The sequence below is a fragment of the Brachionichthys hirsutus genome, chromosome 18 (genome assembly GCF_040956055.1).
Source record: "Brachionichthys hirsutus isolate HB-005 chromosome 18, CSIRO-AGI_Bhir_v1, whole genome shotgun sequence".
Classification (NCBI taxonomy): domain Eukaryota; kingdom Metazoa; phylum Chordata; class Actinopteri; order Lophiiformes; family Brachionichthyidae; genus Brachionichthys; species Brachionichthys hirsutus.
Window position 1 is genome coordinate 303,756 of NC_090914.1, and position 16,519 is coordinate 320,274.

General features: G+C 49.8%; 2 protein-coding genes and 1 non-coding gene across 3 annotated transcripts; all 3 read left to right on the plus strand.

Moving 5' to 3' along the window:
- The first annotated feature begins 1,851 nt into the window (after window positions 1-1,851).
- On the plus strand, window positions 1,852-9,066 carry exoc3l4 (exocyst complex component 3-like 4). The gene is made up of 13 exons (XM_068752325.1): window positions 1,852-2,089; window positions 2,596-2,721; window positions 3,245-3,487; window positions 3,758-4,376; window positions 4,510-4,627; window positions 4,813-4,938; window positions 5,063-5,163; window positions 5,844-5,942; window positions 6,403-6,526; window positions 6,817-6,939; window positions 7,417-7,569; window positions 7,844-7,965; window positions 8,633-9,066. Exons 1-13 carry the CDS (start codon window positions 1,852-1,854, stop codon window positions 8,859-8,861), a joined length of 2,421 nt encoding a protein of 806 aa, XP_068608426.1. The 3' UTR covers window positions 8,862-9,066.
- On the plus strand, window positions 8,206-8,384 carry LOC137908105 (small nucleolar RNA U3). The gene has a single exon (XR_011105952.1). It is a non-coding gene; the product is annotated as a small nucleolar RNA U3 (small nucleolar RNA).
- A 1,880-nt stretch (window positions 9,067-10,946) lies between the features above and the next one.
- On the plus strand, window positions 10,947-14,576 carry LOC137907654 (tumor necrosis factor alpha-induced protein 2-like). The gene is made up of 11 exons (XM_068752010.1): window positions 10,947-11,127; window positions 11,558-12,200; window positions 12,345-12,456; window positions 12,561-12,683; window positions 12,810-12,904; window positions 12,987-13,079; window positions 13,167-13,299; window positions 13,603-13,722; window positions 13,833-13,988; window positions 14,073-14,194; window positions 14,307-14,576. Exons 1-11 carry the CDS (start codon window positions 10,947-10,949, stop codon window positions 14,443-14,445), a joined length of 1,917 nt encoding a protein of 638 aa, XP_068608111.1. The 3' UTR covers window positions 14,446-14,576.
- Window positions 14,577-16,519: the final 1,943 nt, after the last annotated feature.

Consider the following 16,519-nt stretch of genomic DNA (forward strand, 5'->3'; position numbering starts at 1 on the left):
GGACGGACACTGCTCCACTTACGTCCCTGTCGTCCTGTGGTGACATCAATGCCACGACTTTATTACTGCAACGCGTAGTAACATGTTGTTAACATATGGGGGTGCTGTTTACACAACTTACCTGTAGGATGGGGGGTAAGGCGTGAAGAAGACTTTCAGCGTAAAGACTGACCGGACACGGAACGACGCACCTTCGAAATGAAACAGGAAATGGAGTGAAGCTGTGCTCATGAGCGATGCGACGTGTCTGAGCTGCTTTACGCTCCACTAATGATCATAAAGCACACCTGAGACTCGTAAAAAGCTTCATTCCTTTATTATTCCACATGAAAGCATCAAACTGATCCCTGCTGTCTCAAAGGTCTGCGAGGCAACCTGACTCCAATCACCTTCGTCTTTCTGTCGCCTCCGCCGAATCATTCCACCTCGACCTTGAATCCTGTTTTAGGCGCCCTGGTGAACGGTCGCATGTTTTAACGCCACATTCCAGCTCAGGACGAGAACCCAACTGTGGAGCCGTCTGGGAAAGGGAAACATCAGCACCTTGTTAAACAGTAAATGTGACACCCCCGCTGGGTTTATAGATCCTCCTAATGATTAACTCCTCCTCTGGGCAGGTGACACCAGGCGGCTGTGTGGCTCATGGGTTCACCTCCCTGAAAGCTGAGGGTTAATCCTCCTTTTTATCCTCAGGTGAGACAAAGTGAAAGCAGAAAGGAGGAGCGGTGGATTCTTTTCTACCTGAGGAATGCAGGTGAGAAGACTCTGTCTCTGTCTCTGTCTCTGTCGCTGTCTCTGTCTCTGTCTCTGTCTCTGTCTCTTACAGCTCCGTGTCCAGAACTCTAACCGTTCACCTCGGACCACAGTTTGTGTTCTCGGGTTAAATATTTGTCCTTGTGCTCACAGGAAGTCTTTTATTTCAGGTGTCGGGAGGTTTAGAACAAGAATGACACCCTCTATGTGTCGCAAGGTTCTGCTGTTCTAAGGTTCCTGTGATCCGATCCTATTGGGTTCTATCAGGGGTGCTGCCCCCCCCCCCCCCCCGCATTGAAATGATGTTGAATGTACAAAGAGAGAAGTTAATCTTTGCCATCCACATATTCATTTTAACATATCCTGAACTGGAACATTGATCGCTCCAGATTGCCCGTAGGTGTGAGTGGTTGTCCTTATATGTGTGATGAGCTGGCGACATGTCCAGGGTGTATCACGCCTCTCGACCGTCGTCAGCTGGGATAGACTCCAGAAGCACCCGCGAACCACAAGGAGGATAAAATGAAAATGAATGAAATGAAAAATGAAAATGAAATGAAATGAAAATGCTTTTATTAATCATCATCTGCTGACACACACAAACAGCTGTAGATGGACGGACGGATGGATAAAGAATCTTTGTTTTCTCGCTGACTAAAATCACAGATGCACCACAACTGTCATGATCAGAAGAACATTATAGGAAGAGAACAACAGATTTAATTCAGAATATAACATTATATATCTTATAATGAATTCTGACAGTGATTGAAAGTCCTGCCATTTTGATGTGAGTTGCTTTTGTTGTGCCGCCTGTGAGGCTAAACCCAGGGCAACAGGGAGTTAAGAAGCCGGTTTCGGATGAATGGGTCGACACGGAGCAGAATGAGGGCGGCTCATCCCGTGTACCTAGCGCCCTTGGTGTTCCAACCCCGTCCCAACGAAGCGTGGTGTTGTTGTGTGTCAACAAAACGCTCCTCCCGTCTGCTGGGTGGAACACACCTGCACAGGTTCCACAGTGGAGCAGAATGAGGACGCTTCCTGGGTCGGTGCTGCTTTAACCTTCTATTTGATGTGGATTCCTCCAGCCGCCTGATGATGGACAAGCACCCCGAGAACCCCGACCAGGCCAGGACGTCCCGCACCAGCAACGCAGAGCCTCCGACCGGCGGCGCCATGAAGGAGGCGCTGGGCTCGCTTCGGTCGTCGCTGAGAAAAAGCATCCAGCGAGCTGCTGAGAGGAGTCCACTGTCATCCGCAAGCAAGGGGTCAAAGGTCACCGCTGTAGAAGGAGCAGCTGGCAGCGAGCCGGGGTCACGGCCTCCAGCGTCACCCGGTAAGTACCCTGGAGTGGGACGCTCTATTTGTCCCCTCAAGGTCAGACGGACAGCAGAGGTGAGCTTCATGTTTATGTCTTGCATACATTTCCCAGCATTCCCTGGGACGCCCGCTGGCTGCTGCTGCTAAGTCTGCAGCAGCAGCTCTTTCTGTTGGCTCCGCCCTGCTCCGGCCTGCCATTGGTGCTCAGAGCCAAACAAGCCGGTTTCCATACGGCATCATCAATCAGGCCTCTCATTGATTCTGTCTTCTGATCTTTCTGTCTAATCAATGCTCCTTTTAACAGCACAGAGAGGAACTTTGTTCAAGATAACGATCGTCTCAATGATCAGCAGAAACGCGTTCCAAGCCGACCCACATTTACATTTCATCCGTCGGTTTGTCGTCATAAAAACGTCACGAACCAGAACCAAACTAAATCCAATGGACCTGAGCTGCTGGGGCTGCGAGGGAGGCGTCCTGAGGAGTCTTTCTGTGGTCCGTCTGGTCCGACAGGTCCGACAGGTCCGAGCTCCAGATCTCCTGCCGCATCTCCTCTGAGAAACATGGCAGGCTTCTTCCAGAAGAAAGAGGAGGACAAGGCCAGCGTGAGTCCACAGAGACGTAAAGGCCCGGCCCGGCCAAAGACGGGTAAACGCCTTCTCACTACCAGGAAACTATTCCAACAGAACCTGGTCGGTGTCAGGCACCGCTACTGTTCTAGGCTCAGATTGAAGCCGCCAGAACCTGGCCGGTTTCTCTGCTGCAGTGTAACCAAACTGCTGAGTCATAGGTAGAATAGAACCCCCCCCCCCCCCCCCCCCCCCCCCCCACACACACACACACACACACTTAATAGAAATTGCTCCCGTAATTCTTAAAGAGGAGGTATAGAGTTCTGTTGACCCGAATAGAGAACGCTGAGTCAGCGTCTGTGATGGGTCAGGACTTGTCTGGGGAACAGGTGAGGATCTCAGGTTATCCTCAGGGAACCAGGAAGTCGGCGTCGAACCCACAGCTTCCAGAGCGTCACAGAGCAGCTCTAGAACGGGCCTGGGAGGTGAGGCCCGGACGGAAGGACTTCCTGACCAGGGCCAAAATAAAGGCGCGATAAATAACATCATGTTAGCTGTTAGCTTAGCTCAACCAACCAGACAGTCTTGATGCTCCTCAGATTCCAACATGTCCGGGTTCGGAGACTCGCTCAGGCAAAAGGTCGTCTCCAGCCGTCGAGGCCTGAGCCTCACCAAAAAGGTCCGGAATAAGGTGGGGCTCGCCTCCGTCTCCGAAGGTCCGGTGGAGGAGAGGATGGAGGAGGAGGAGGAGGAGGAGGAGGAGGAGGAGGAGGAGGAGGAGGTGTGGGAGGAGATGGAGGAGGCGTATACCCTGCCAGAAATACCTCATACCCCCCTGTCAGGTAATAGTTAGCTAGTAAAAGTCCTTTCAGTTGTTTAAATGAGCACCGGGTCGTGTAGAAGGTCCATGTCATCCAGAGCAGCGCTTTGACCTTTGACCCTGTCCTGCTGCTTCCCACCTCCTTCTTCATCCTTCTGTTTTGGCAACAAAAGGAGGTGAAGATAGGGGTCTTGATGGACATGGCCCCCACAGCCAGGAGCTGTTTTATGAGTCAGTGAAAGCCAACAAGATGTTTGCATCTGTGTCAAATCCATCTTCTACTTTTTCCCAGTGATGCAGATCAATAAGTTGATAGAGATGGAGGTGCTGGAGGAGGCGCACCTGAACTTGCTCGCCCTGCGGTTGGAGTTCCAAAGGGAGAGCGAGCAGCAGGGCGAGGGCTCTTCCATGGAGCTGGCCAAGAAGGAGAAGGACCTGAGCCTCCTCTACGGAGAGCTCAGGAGCAAGCTCAGCGCCATAGTGCGCGACTCCAACTCCCTTCCCTCCAGGAACAAGGGGCTGCTGGTTCTCGTGGTCCGCATCATCCAGGAGGAGGAGAGGAGAGCCGGGGAGCCCGGCGGGCTTCAGGGCAGCTGGATGGCGTCCTGGAGGGAGGCAGTGGGCGAGGGCGTGCAGGTGAAGGTGGAGAGCGTTCACCTGGAGCACAGGCAGCAGAACGCCTCCTGGTTGGCGGTTCACTTGGGTCTGCTGGGTAAGACCATCGTGGAGGACTTGGAGAATGTGAAGAGGGAGCTGCGCTGGCCGTACCCGCCCAGCTTCAAGGTGTTCAGCACCTACGTGGCGACTTACCACCGAGTCGTCGGGCGCCACCTGTCGGACCTGGAGCGCCGGGTGACGGAGCTGAAGGATCTGTACGCTCTGCTGGACTGGATCGTCCACCGCTACAAGAGGTGGGCCGTGCTCCTTCTGTCCTTAAAGAAGAAACAGCTGGTCTGGTTAGAAAAAAGGAGGCGCAACGCTCTCTGGGGGCCAGAATGGAAGTGATGATCACGTCGATCAATGTGTCCCGTTTCACCTCCGCAGCGAGAGGATCATGGGAAGTCTGTCCCTCCAGCCGGACATGCAGGAGGAGAGCAGAGAGCTGCAGCTGGAGGACGACTTCCTGAAGCAGCTGGAGAACAAGTACTGTGACAGAGTGAAGGTGAGGAGGAGGAGGAGGAGGAGGAGCCCCCCTTTAGTCCTGCTGTGAAATGTAGCATTTATCTAAAGATTATTATTGAGAATTCTAGAAGAAACAAACGACCTTTGACTCCTCCTGGACTCACTAAATACCTGTCCATCGTTTGTCTTTCGTTGCTTCTCTTCTCCCTGTGTTTGTCCTTGCAGGAGGAAATGAGATCCTCACTGGACAGAGTCACTGAACTTCAAAACAAGGAAGTGTGGAGTGAACGCAGAGCTCCGGAGAGGGACGAGGACGTCCTCACATCCGAGATTCCCATGGACATCTGGACGGTACGACGATGATCAGCTTGCTTTTTATTATACAGTATTCTAGTATCATATATAATATATACAGTATATAGTACCAGCTAAAAGGTGGTTCTGGGCCGGCCCGGTTCCGTTCGTCTCACTGCAGCGGGTGAAGGGAAACGTCCTCAACTCCAGACAAATCGATGCTCAGCTGGAACAGAACGTCGTCTGGTCCTGCCTGGAGGAGGTGAAGCATTTCCCCAAGAGGTACACGGACACAGAGACATTTTGTGGAATGAACCATGTCATAGAATAAAATGCCACTGTGGAGATAATGTATATTTAAAGAAGTAGACAGGCGAGGAGGACCCCCCCCCCAGAGAAAACAAACCAAAACAGGACGGGGCCTCCGCTTTCGTCTCGCTGGTGGGTGGATTTACGCTGGAGAAATGTTGTAATATCTCTATTGCCCTGTTTGTGACATGGTTGTGAACTGAATCAGAGAAGACTGTCGCCTCTCTTCATCAAAAGTTTGTTTTTGTCTAAAGCGTTCTCTCTGGAGACGAAGCAGGAAAGGAGAAACCGAACAGAACAATAAAGGTGGTTTATTTAGGGTGCTGCGTGGAAACCCCACATTTATTACTATTACATTCAGAAAGCCTTGCTGGCGATGCGTGACCTTCTGGGAGGGCATTTCCACACATCCATCAGAAGTTCTGGCCCAGGGTCAGAGTTCCTTTCCCCTGAAGCAGGTCTGCAGCAGGACAGTTGGGACCTAATCATGAAGATGAAAGGAACCCAAGTCCTGTCTGCTTTTCTGTTTCTGCCCCGAGGACCGTTTCACTGTAGATGTCATTGAAGCAGCTTTTCCTAAACCCTGTCATTCGTCTGACAGGCGGCAGCACAAGTCCCTCATCCTCGTCTAAAGGCTGTTCTTTCCCCTGCAGGTTCGAGACGGCGTTCAGATATCACTGCAGCGATCTCCGACCACACCCCCTTTGGACGGAGTATCAGATTACATACATCAACAGCTTCTCTGCATTACAGTAAGTCACATGACTTCTTCCCATGAGGCATCGGTATGAACCCTTTGCTCTGCCAAACCACAAACTGGAAAACCCGCTGGCGCCTCCAGGAAACAGGCGCGGCGTCACGTCACTCTGCTGGGCTTTAAATGAAGTCAGAACCGGCTGAAAGCTTCCTGTTTAAATATAGAAAATAATGTCACCAAAATGTGTAAGAATAAAAAAGTACAACATCACATGAATCAAAGATACAAACGTACCGGGATGACTCATCCCACAACCATTTGAGGCTCATGTGGGATTACAGCTGGTTTCAACACAGTTAATGTGGTCCAAACTCATCATCATCATCATCATCATCATCAACAACAGCCAGCCTGCATTCACTTGACTGCAGGCTGGATCCGTGTGTGAGGAGCTTTAAACGCTTTACAAAAGTCCGATCTGGCATTCTAACTTCACGCTTCACGCCCTCCTGCAGGCAGCACATGGAGGCGTACCGGGACACCTGTCCGGACCAGGTGGAGGCGCTCAGGAAAGAAGTTCGCTGGCTGATTGTCAGACTCATGCAAGAGCTGGAGGACCAGTTCAAAGAAGACGCCGAGGTGCATGAAGCCAAACGCTGAAGGGTTATTCTGGGTTGGATCCTCATTCAGGGAGCAATGTTTGAGTCTTGAGCTTTCTGACAGAGGAACTGAAATGCGGATCATGCTTTCCCAAACCTCGGAGGCCTCAGCAGGAGCCAGATGGTGATGTCACTGGGCTTCCATGATGGGCTCTTGGACAAAGTTACACAGTGTTGTGTTGGGATGCGATCAGCAATGGAAGGGCTTTGGTTTTAGCTCATCTCAGACTCAGGGCTTTGACTTTGCACACTCTCTGTGCTGTTTTTCAGCCGTACCTGAGGAGGATGATGACGAGGAAGTGGCTAACCGACGACAAAGACTTTAAGCAGCTTCACAATCGGACCGAGCTCCTCTACCAGCACTGCTCCCTCATGAGACCTCCACACGACCAGGTGAGGAGGAGGAGGTTGACTGGAAGAAGACGCCTGGTGGATTCCAGAAGTCAGCAATCACAAATCACACTTCTGATAATAATGACTGGCTGCCTTCCAGGTCCCGCTAGAGCCAAAGAGGAACTGGCATTGATCCCATCCTGATTAGATAGCGCCCACATACCTGGAACTAAGACCGTCGATAAGCAAAAGGAAGTCGTTTGATCAGGGTCAGGGTCAGGGGTCAGGGGTCAGGGTTATGTGGACACAAATGGCTGGAACTCTTTCTTTAGTTCTTCCCTCCTTCCCGTAAGTCTCTTTGGGCACCATTGTTCCCAGCCGGATGCTGCGGCTGCAGAAAGCATCCAGCGGAAGTGGAGGTGTTGGCTCAGATGATCCGACAAATGAAGGAGACATTTACATTTCCCCTTTTCTTGTGCTCATCCTGTTATTGTGACACATCGCTCCCATGTCCATGCTTCTGTTTCCCGGCAACAGGAGTTTGCGAGCCGACTGCACTACCACGTGGCGAGGGAATACTTCGGCCAGCTGATGAGGAACAACTACTCCTGCAAGAACCGGAAGCACGAGAGAGCAGCAGCAAAGATCCGTGAGCAGTGGCACGGACTCCGAGATCTGTTTGAGGACATGGTAAGAACTCCGTCCCTCCCCTTCAACAGAAAATACATGCTGCTCCGCCGGGTGGCCTTCAGGGTCACAGGGAAAATAGGAAAAACCAAGCATTTTACAATATATGGGCTTGAATCTTCATGTAGCAAAATGACGATAAGCAATCACTTTTGAGGTGCCACACACACACACACACACACACACACGATACACACCTACGTGGAGAACATTCTGGGTCTATGAGAACGGTGCTGCACCATCATTGTTTCACTGCATTTTGTTGTTGTTGTTGTAGAAGTCAACGCATGAGTGGCTCCACCCTCTGGGAGACGACCTGTGTGACATCATCAGTCAAAAAAACAAGGTGGACATAAAGAACCACCTGCAGCCGTTAGTGGAGCATTACCCAGACTTCAGGTGAGGACTGGAACTGGTTTAAAATAAACAGATTCACCAAAAGCTACTGCAGGAACGCGTAAAAAAACAACAACAACACACACATCAGCAAATAAGTTCAAGTTCAATCTGTCCAAAATACGTCAGTGATGAAATACCTGTTCAGGACCTTCACTCCTGTGATTCAGAGGGAATCATGACACCAGGAGTCAAGGTCCTGGAGTCCAGACACTAGACCCTGAGGAACCTCCAGGTCAAACCAAGACTGTACTTTCAGGGATCATCTCTTTAGTTGCTGACTTGGGAAGTGTGTTTCTAAAGAGTTTGGCCTTGCTGCCCACGATGAAGAGCGGGAAGCCGGTGGGAGGACTTTGTTTCTTCTCTGCCTTTGATGATTGTTCAGGGTTTGACTTTGATGGAGGAAACACGATCTGAGTGGTCAGTTTGGTTTGTTCTGGCTTTGAATACATGCAACAGATAGTGAAGTATTTTCTGCTGGCATGGTTTGATCTGGAGGTTCATCAGGGTCTCGCGTTGGGACACCAGGACCTTGACTCCCGGTGGACTCCTGTGGTTCAGCTTGACACACCTCCTATAATCGTTCATTCCAAAATAACCTTTTTGGATCTTATCGGTACTCCTTCTGATGAATTAGACATCTATTTTTGATGTTCTTCTCCACCTGCAGCAAGAAGCACCTGGTAGCCATCCTGTATTTCAGAGGCCTCCTGAGAGGGCGTGAACACCAGCTGATCCTCCAGAGACTATCGGAGCTGAAGAAGAAACTGGGTGGCGCCGCCCCCAACAGCAGCCACATCTTATTTGGTGGCATGCAGGTCGCCGTCAATACCGAATGTCTGTCCAACCGGCCCCTCTCCTGCCTCAGCTTCCTGCTGCCCGACAGCCAGATCAGCTGATCTGATCAACAATGATGGACGTTAGCTTTAACACAATCCAGTCCTCATCAACAACACGGCAGTCCAAGGACCTCAGTCAGGTATAGCATTAGCATTCATTAGCATTAGCATCTGTGTCTTCCAGCTGCAACATTTCCTCCTTCTGTCATGGGCCAAAGAATAGTTGTAAAGCGTTCTGGAATTATCTTCGGAATTAATAAGGTTTATACTCTGTCTGTCTATCTATCTGTCTATCTGTCTATCTGTCTATCTGTCTATCTATCTATCTGTCTGTCTGTCTGTCTATCTATCTGTCTATCTGTCTATCTGTCTATCTATCTATCTGTCTGTCTGTCTGTCTGTCTATCTGTCTGTCTATCTATCTGTCTGTCTGTCTGTCTGTCTGTCTATCTATCTATCTGTCTGTCTGTCTATCTATCTGTCTATCTGTCTATCTATCTATCTGTCTGTCTGTCTATCTGTCTATCTGTCTATCTGTCTGTCTGTCTGTCTGTCTATCTGTCTGTCTATCTATCTATCTGTCTGTCTGTCTGTCTATCTATCTATCTGTCTGTCTGTCTGTCTGTCTGTCTGTCTGTCTGTCTGTATCAATATTTGGGTGACTTTTGTAATTGATATTGCATTGTTCTGTTGATGGATTATATGTGAGCGTTCCAAACTGGCTTCAAACTTAAACCTGACACTAGTTTGTGTGTGAAAGTTTGCGTTTATTCTTTTTCCATCAAATATCAGATTCAGAAGCAGAAACACAATCTGGATGATTTTCTTTCTACATTTCCTGTCTGTCCATCATCGTTCAGTTTTCCTCTTGATGGGCGATCTGGACAATCTCTCTCCATATGTAAAAAGTTGAGAACTCATAGCTCAGTATTTTTCCAGCTGTGATCCTGTTCTCTGAAGTGAATTATTGTCTATTGCATGAATTGAAATACATTATTTTTCTGTATTTGATTTCTAACGTGTAATGGTGCTTGAAGGGATTATATTGCGTTTAATGACCAATAAACTTTTTAAATATATGTTTTGAAACACCTCCGACACCGAACTCCGGCGTCGAGTTTTTATAAGGATCGTTGGAGATGGGCACTCAGAAATGAATCACACAAAGACAGATCTGTTGTTAACAAGATGGCACTCTTTATTAAACCAACAAAAATGTTCAGCAATCTTAAGCAGTGTATTGAGCTCCTAGAATTAAATCAACTCTTACCGTTTGCCAATAGGATGGAGAGCCCACACCCTTGGTAGAGCGAGCTTTCAATACCAGCCGGGCGTCCGTACGCGACCCACAGCAGACTCTACCAAACGTGTCTCGCCCCCCTCCTTTTATTCTGTTTAAGCCGGGTGTGAGGGGTGGACTGAGTGACCTTCTCAGCCCCTCCCGTCCCCACGGACAAGTTGTTTATCAAGAGGCTTCGCACGGCCTTGCAATATTCACTTATCTAAGCAGTTTCGGCATATAAGCAGGTTCGGTGCCTGGCACCGAAACCAGACAAAGAGAAACAACTCCCCTGCCCGATATGAGAGCACAAACTATGCTGCCCAATTACCGGACAAAGAAGAACAACTCCCTTGCCCGCTATGAATCACCATCAATTTAATGAACAACAGCACAAAAAATATTCATATAGTTCAATATATTAAAACAAATCAGCATTGTGACTATTAGTTCTCCGCCTGCATACGAAGCAGCAGCATGTTTCAGACACTGAAGAAATAAATAGGTCCATTTTTGAGAGCATCCTTTTCTTAACTCCACCAACCAGAAGGAAGTAAACAGCTACATGATCCAGGAGCAGTAAGAGAGGTTAGCTTTTTATATGTCACCTCAATTACAAGTCTGTCTGCATGTTTTTGGAGGTGGGAGGAAACCCACCCAGCGTGCGTGTCATTTCTCCACATGGTTCAAAGGGGGAGGAGCCTGTTGAAGCTCCATAAAGCCTCCAGCCCAGAGCAGTCGAGCTGTTTCTGGCAGAGCAGCTGAGCTCAGGTGAGTTTGAACCCTGACAGTGCCTGGAACAGGTGGTCTCCTCCTCCAGGAACATTTGCCTTGACTGAAGACCAGGAAAGGCAACCCTGGACAACATGCGTCTCCGGTCACAGTCCTCAGAGACAGCAGGCTTCCTGCTGAACTTCCTCCCAGACCAAAGTGGGAGACCCGCAGGAGGGAGAAGGTTAAAACTCCCCAAGTTATGGGGGGGTCAGAGAGGAGATGCCGCAAAGACTGATGAACGCACCTCCCCCAGGAAAGAGGCGCCGCAGAAAGGTAACATGATGTCATTCCCTTTTTATTATCCTGACATGTTGGAATGGAGTTCAGTTTTCAGTTTGTCAGACACTGGATTTGGGAGCTCTGTACGGGACGGCTTGTTGGATTCTGATCTTATCGTGCAGAGCGCAGCATCACATGCATGTTTTAAACTGAGCTTGCGTCCCTCTTTAAGGATGACTGTGTTTACTGGTCATTTAAATTATAGATGACATGTTTGAGGACTGGAAGAGGAATCAGGCAAAAGGAGAACACACAGAAACCACAAGGACAGTAAAAAAGGGCGCGGGGTCCTGCAGAAGTTTTAGAAGAGGCACAATATCTTAAAACGAGCTTCAAAAGAGTTCACAGGTTTACACACAGTCTGTGCTCTTTCTAGTCTACTCTACCTCATGTGCAACATTTCAAGCTGCTCTTCCTCCCACAGTCATCCTCACATTCAAGCAAATCCTGGAGGCCCAGCACTTCTCTGAGGCGAGTCAGCTGCTGATAGAGACGGAGGAGCGTCTGTTTGGGGACATAAAGGAGACGGAAGCCTTCAAACATCACAAGGAAGACCTAGACAAGCTTGCCCTGAACTACAGACACTTACAAGACCAGGTTCTGCAGACTTTAAAGATGTCTCTCATCCCAGAAGAGGTCAACATGGACGCTCTAACATCTGCTGTGAAGGCCGTCAAACAGGAGGAGGAGCGGGACGGACTGTGGAGACAGACGGGTCGGAGGCCGCCGGCCTGGAGGCCCTGCGGCTGGAAGGAGCTTCACGACGTGACGCTTTGTACTTTAGTGGAGCGGCGTATGGACAATCCAGCGACGCCTCCTGCAGACCAGGTGGAGCGGCCGTCCATCCAGACGGACGTCCGAACCATGGGCAGGCAGCTGAAGAAGGACCTGCTGTGGGTGGCGGAGGTGGTGAAGGACTGCTACCCCCCGGAGATGGGCATCTGTCAATGTTACGCCAGGTTGTACCACCAGCACCTCTGCCCCAGACTCAGAAAGATCGCAGAGTTCGATCTGGAGGATGAGGACTGCACCTTCCTCCTTCGCTGGGTGAACGAGTATTATCCAGAGTAAGTCATGAATCGATGTCAACCGCTGCGTCTGCTTCTTCCATTCATAGTAAAGGTGCAGAACAACAACAAGACAATGACCTGGAGGGTCAGGGTCCACTAGAGGGAGCACTCTCTCACGGGGTACGATCTGCTCTGTCTCAGAATCTTTCAGAAGCCGTTGCTCAATACTCAGATCAATACTGAAGATTTGGGGGAGCTGCTGCCCAAAGACTTACTGGAGCCTCTGGAGGAGCAGTACCTGAGCAAACAACAGGTAAGTTCAGTCGCTGCCATTCTACAGATCTGGACTCTTTACAGCAGCGTGTTATTTTGTAGGCGCTCCTACTGTGCTATAAACGAGGGTAATTATGTGTGCAGGATGAACTGACGACCTACATCGGTCGCATCCTGGAGGAGGAGGTGGCAAGGTGGAGGAAAGGGGAGGAGCCGAAAAGAGAGGACGGCTGCTTCTTCAGCCCTGTGGCCTATGATGTCATTCAGGTGAGACAGACCGATGAACCTGCTAACAATCAGTGTCAGAAAGAGGGCGGGAAATGAGGTATGGTATCTTCAATTAAATGTTTTCTCTCAGTGCTGAATTACCTTCTCTTTTTCACCTGTCACTAGTTCATCAACGGCATGGTGACGTCAGCTGAGAAGGTGGTTGGAGATCGGCTCAAGGCCCAAAAGATAACAAGTCAACTTCAGGATTTAATGCAGAGGTCGGAACCCAGACGGTAGAAGGAGCTCTGTGTTAAGAACAGCAACGACGTGGAATGAAGATCCGCTGTTTTCTCTCGACAGGTTCCAGAGCTTCCACGATGACATCATGAAGCAGGACAAACTGAAGAGCAGGAACTTCATCAAGGCCCATCTGGGCTGCATCGAGCAGTTCAGGTACAATCCAGCATTTCAGCGCCGCGTCCGGGACAAATTCTCCTAAAGCTGTGAGAGGCGTTAATGAGACCGTTCTCATGTGTGCAGTGACGTCCTCCAGAACCAGAACCAGAACCATTTGTTCCCAGAGGGCGTGAGGGGAGAGTGTTTGTGCATTCTGTCCGATATGAGACGATCTGCACACTCGCATCTACTGAAACCTGTGCATGACGTCCTCAAGGTGTGTCTACCTGCAGCTTCACTTCTCCTGAGGATGATGTCATGATGGATGGACGGATGGACGGATACATCCCGGAGGAAGTTCCGTTATACCACATGAGTGTTAGTTTACAGAAACAGGATGTCAGCAACAGCACCGGTCCAGACGTTTCCGTTTGGCTGTACTTTATCCAGCAGAGGAGAACTAGACTGGTTCTGTCCATGTGTTCTCTCAGTCTGCTGTATTAGTCCCGGTTCTGACGTTCGGACATTTGAAGGAACCCGCCTGGAGCTGCAGGTTCTGATGCGTGTCGTCTCCTCACAGCCACAGTACCGTAAGCTGGGAACCAGTGACTGGCTGAACAAACCCCTGTTTGACAGACTACTGGTCAGCATGGAGCGCCAGCTGCAGGAGCTGCAGGGATCCACAGAACCCTGCCACCAGGTCCCCTCCAAGAACACGGAGCACACCTAAACCTGTTCCATGCATGTTTGAGGCCGAACCTGCTTCTCCTGTCACTCTGACTCCTCATTGGATGATTGGCTTCATTTCAGAAGCTGATTGGCCAGCTGCACCAGGAAGTGGCAGCAGAATATGTGAAGAAGCTTCTGAGAGGAGAGATTAAGCTAAAGGACAAGGAGCGGCAGCTGAAGGCCTCCGTGGCCGTGAAGGACAACGCGGACAGTCTGCACACGTTATTCCTCAGTACGGTGAGATCCCGGCGAAGCGTTCCTTATCCAACATTTGAACTGAGACAAGGGTCCAGGTTAGACCGCCACCATTTCTCTTCTCAGGGGTCGAAGGAGGACTGGCTGAAGGACCTCCTCAGCAGGATTGCAGAACTGCTGAGGCTCCAGGACCTCCCTGCCATTCAGATGCAGGTAGCATCTCTGGCAACGGCCTTTCCTGACCTCAGGTAACCTTTGTTACCTTCAGATTAACCTTACCTGCTTTCAAAAAAGGACTTGCAGCATCTTCTCACAGAATGAAATGATAGAGAAGTTGATTTCCTGTCACTTCCCCCGCAGTGTGAAACATGTTTCAGCGCTGCTGAAGCTGAAGACCAACCTGTCCAGAGCCGACAGGAAGACCGTCAAGGAGACCCTGTTGGAGACTTTGACAGAAACCAGCCGTGTTGTCGTTCGGCCGTTTTTCTCCACATTCTAAATCTGGATGTCTGGATGTGTGACGTTGTGTCGGACACGTTGGTGCCTTTTGACGGTTTGAGTCCGTCCGTCTGCAGAATGAGATGCCGAGTGTCTCTGTGTCTCTGTGTCTCTGTGTGTCTGTGTCTCTGTGTCTCTGTGTCTCTGTGTCTCTGTGTGTCTGTGTCTCTGTGTCTCTGTGTCTCTGTGTCTCTGTGTCTCTGTGTCTCCGTGTCTCCGTGTCTCCGTGTCTCCGTGTCTCCGTGTCTCTGTGTGTCTGTGTCTCCGTGTCTCCGTGTCTCCGTGTCTCCGTGTCTCCGTGTCTCCGTGTCTCCGTGTCTCCGTGTCTCCGTGTCTCCGTGTCTCCGTGTCTCCGTGTCTCCGTGTCTCCGTGTCTCCGTGTCTCCGTGTCTCCGTGTCTCCGTGTCTCCGTGTCTCCGTGTCTCCGTGTCTCCGTGTCTCTGTGTCTCTGTGTCTCTGTGTCTCTGTGTCTCTGTGTCTCTGTGTCTCTGTGTCTCCGTGTCTCTGTGTCTCTGTGGCGTGAACGATGCAGGCTCGCATTGTTGCTGGTTAATGATGTTTTCATCTGAACTTCTCTGTGTATTCACATATTAACTTGTCGTCATATTTATGCTTTAATAAGCTGTTATAATTTTTATTTATCATGTCATCTGATGTACAGAAGATTGTAAGAGATTATTATAATGTAATCTAAATAAATCTGCTGAAACCTCATCACGTATGTTCATGGGCGGAGTTTGACATTTATGCTGGGGGGGGGGGCAAAAAATATTTTTGACTGACCTGAGTTCACCTAATTCATCACGTGTTAGAATAGAATAGAATAGAAAGCCTTTGTCATGGCAAAGTGACTGCACAATGAGATTTTTATAAAACTGAATGCAGTTCCATTTTTCAGACGCTAGGGAGGGCGATGCCCCCCCCCCCCCCAAACTCCGCCTATGATCACAAAACGCATGTTTCCAGTCGGAGTGTTTTTGTGGACGGACCAGTCTCGCCCAACAACAAGATAATCGTAAATAGCATCACAAAGCGGATGTTTCCAGTCGGAGTGTTTTTGTGGACGGACCAGTCTCGCCCAACTACAAGATAATCGTAAGTAGTATCACAAAGCGGATGTTTCCAGTCGGAGTGTTTTTGTGGACGGACCAGTCTCGCCCAACTACAAGATAATCGTAAATAGTATCACAAAGCGGATGTTTCCAGTCGGAGTGTTTTTGTGGACGGACCAGTCTCGCCCAACTACAAGATAATCGTAAATAGTATCACAAAGCGGATGTTTCCAGTCGGAGTGTTTTTGTGGACGGACCAGTCTCGCCCAACTACAAGATAATCGTAAATAGCATCACAAAACGGATGTTTCCAGTCGGAGTGTTTTTGTGTACGGAAATATAAGTAACACACAAATACAGCTAACCCCTGCTAGCCGTAGATAGCACGGCACCAAACGGCATCGCGCTGACCGAATGTCGTCAGAGCTCCTATAATTATAGAATATCTTTATAATTCTAGAGTAATGAACCACAATTACAATGATTTTGTTGAGTGAACTTGGTCCTGCAGCTCATCACACAGCAGGACCGGCTGCCTCGTGGGAATGGAGGCCGGACTCTCCGGGTTCCAACAGAGGAAGGACGTGAGTCTGCAGGAATGCTGCTGTCAGCTCCTTGGATTTGTTCTAGATGTCCGTCTGTGTTTGTAGGAGAGGGAGGAAGTGCTCTGGAAAAGTTCTGCTTGGAAGGTGAGACGGGGAGGAGGAAGTGAAGGTGCTCATTAAAGGTGCTGGCGGTAAATCATGCTGGGCCTTCCTGCTGCTGCTCGGATCGATCAGCGTCACGGCCACCGAGGGGAGGACACGTCGCGCCTGTTCATCACTTTCCTCCTGACTCAAAGGCAACAACATGCCGGACGATCCCAGAGGCAGCGCTTCTCTTGCTCCATCTTCACCTCATGCTGCATGAAGTTCCTTGTTCTCAGGCGTTGCTCATGGAGTGATGACGAGGATCACCTGTGCTGAGACGACTGCTCAAAAGCCCCCGTTCAGAAGGCGGGGCTGCTGGCCTCCACCTGTTCTC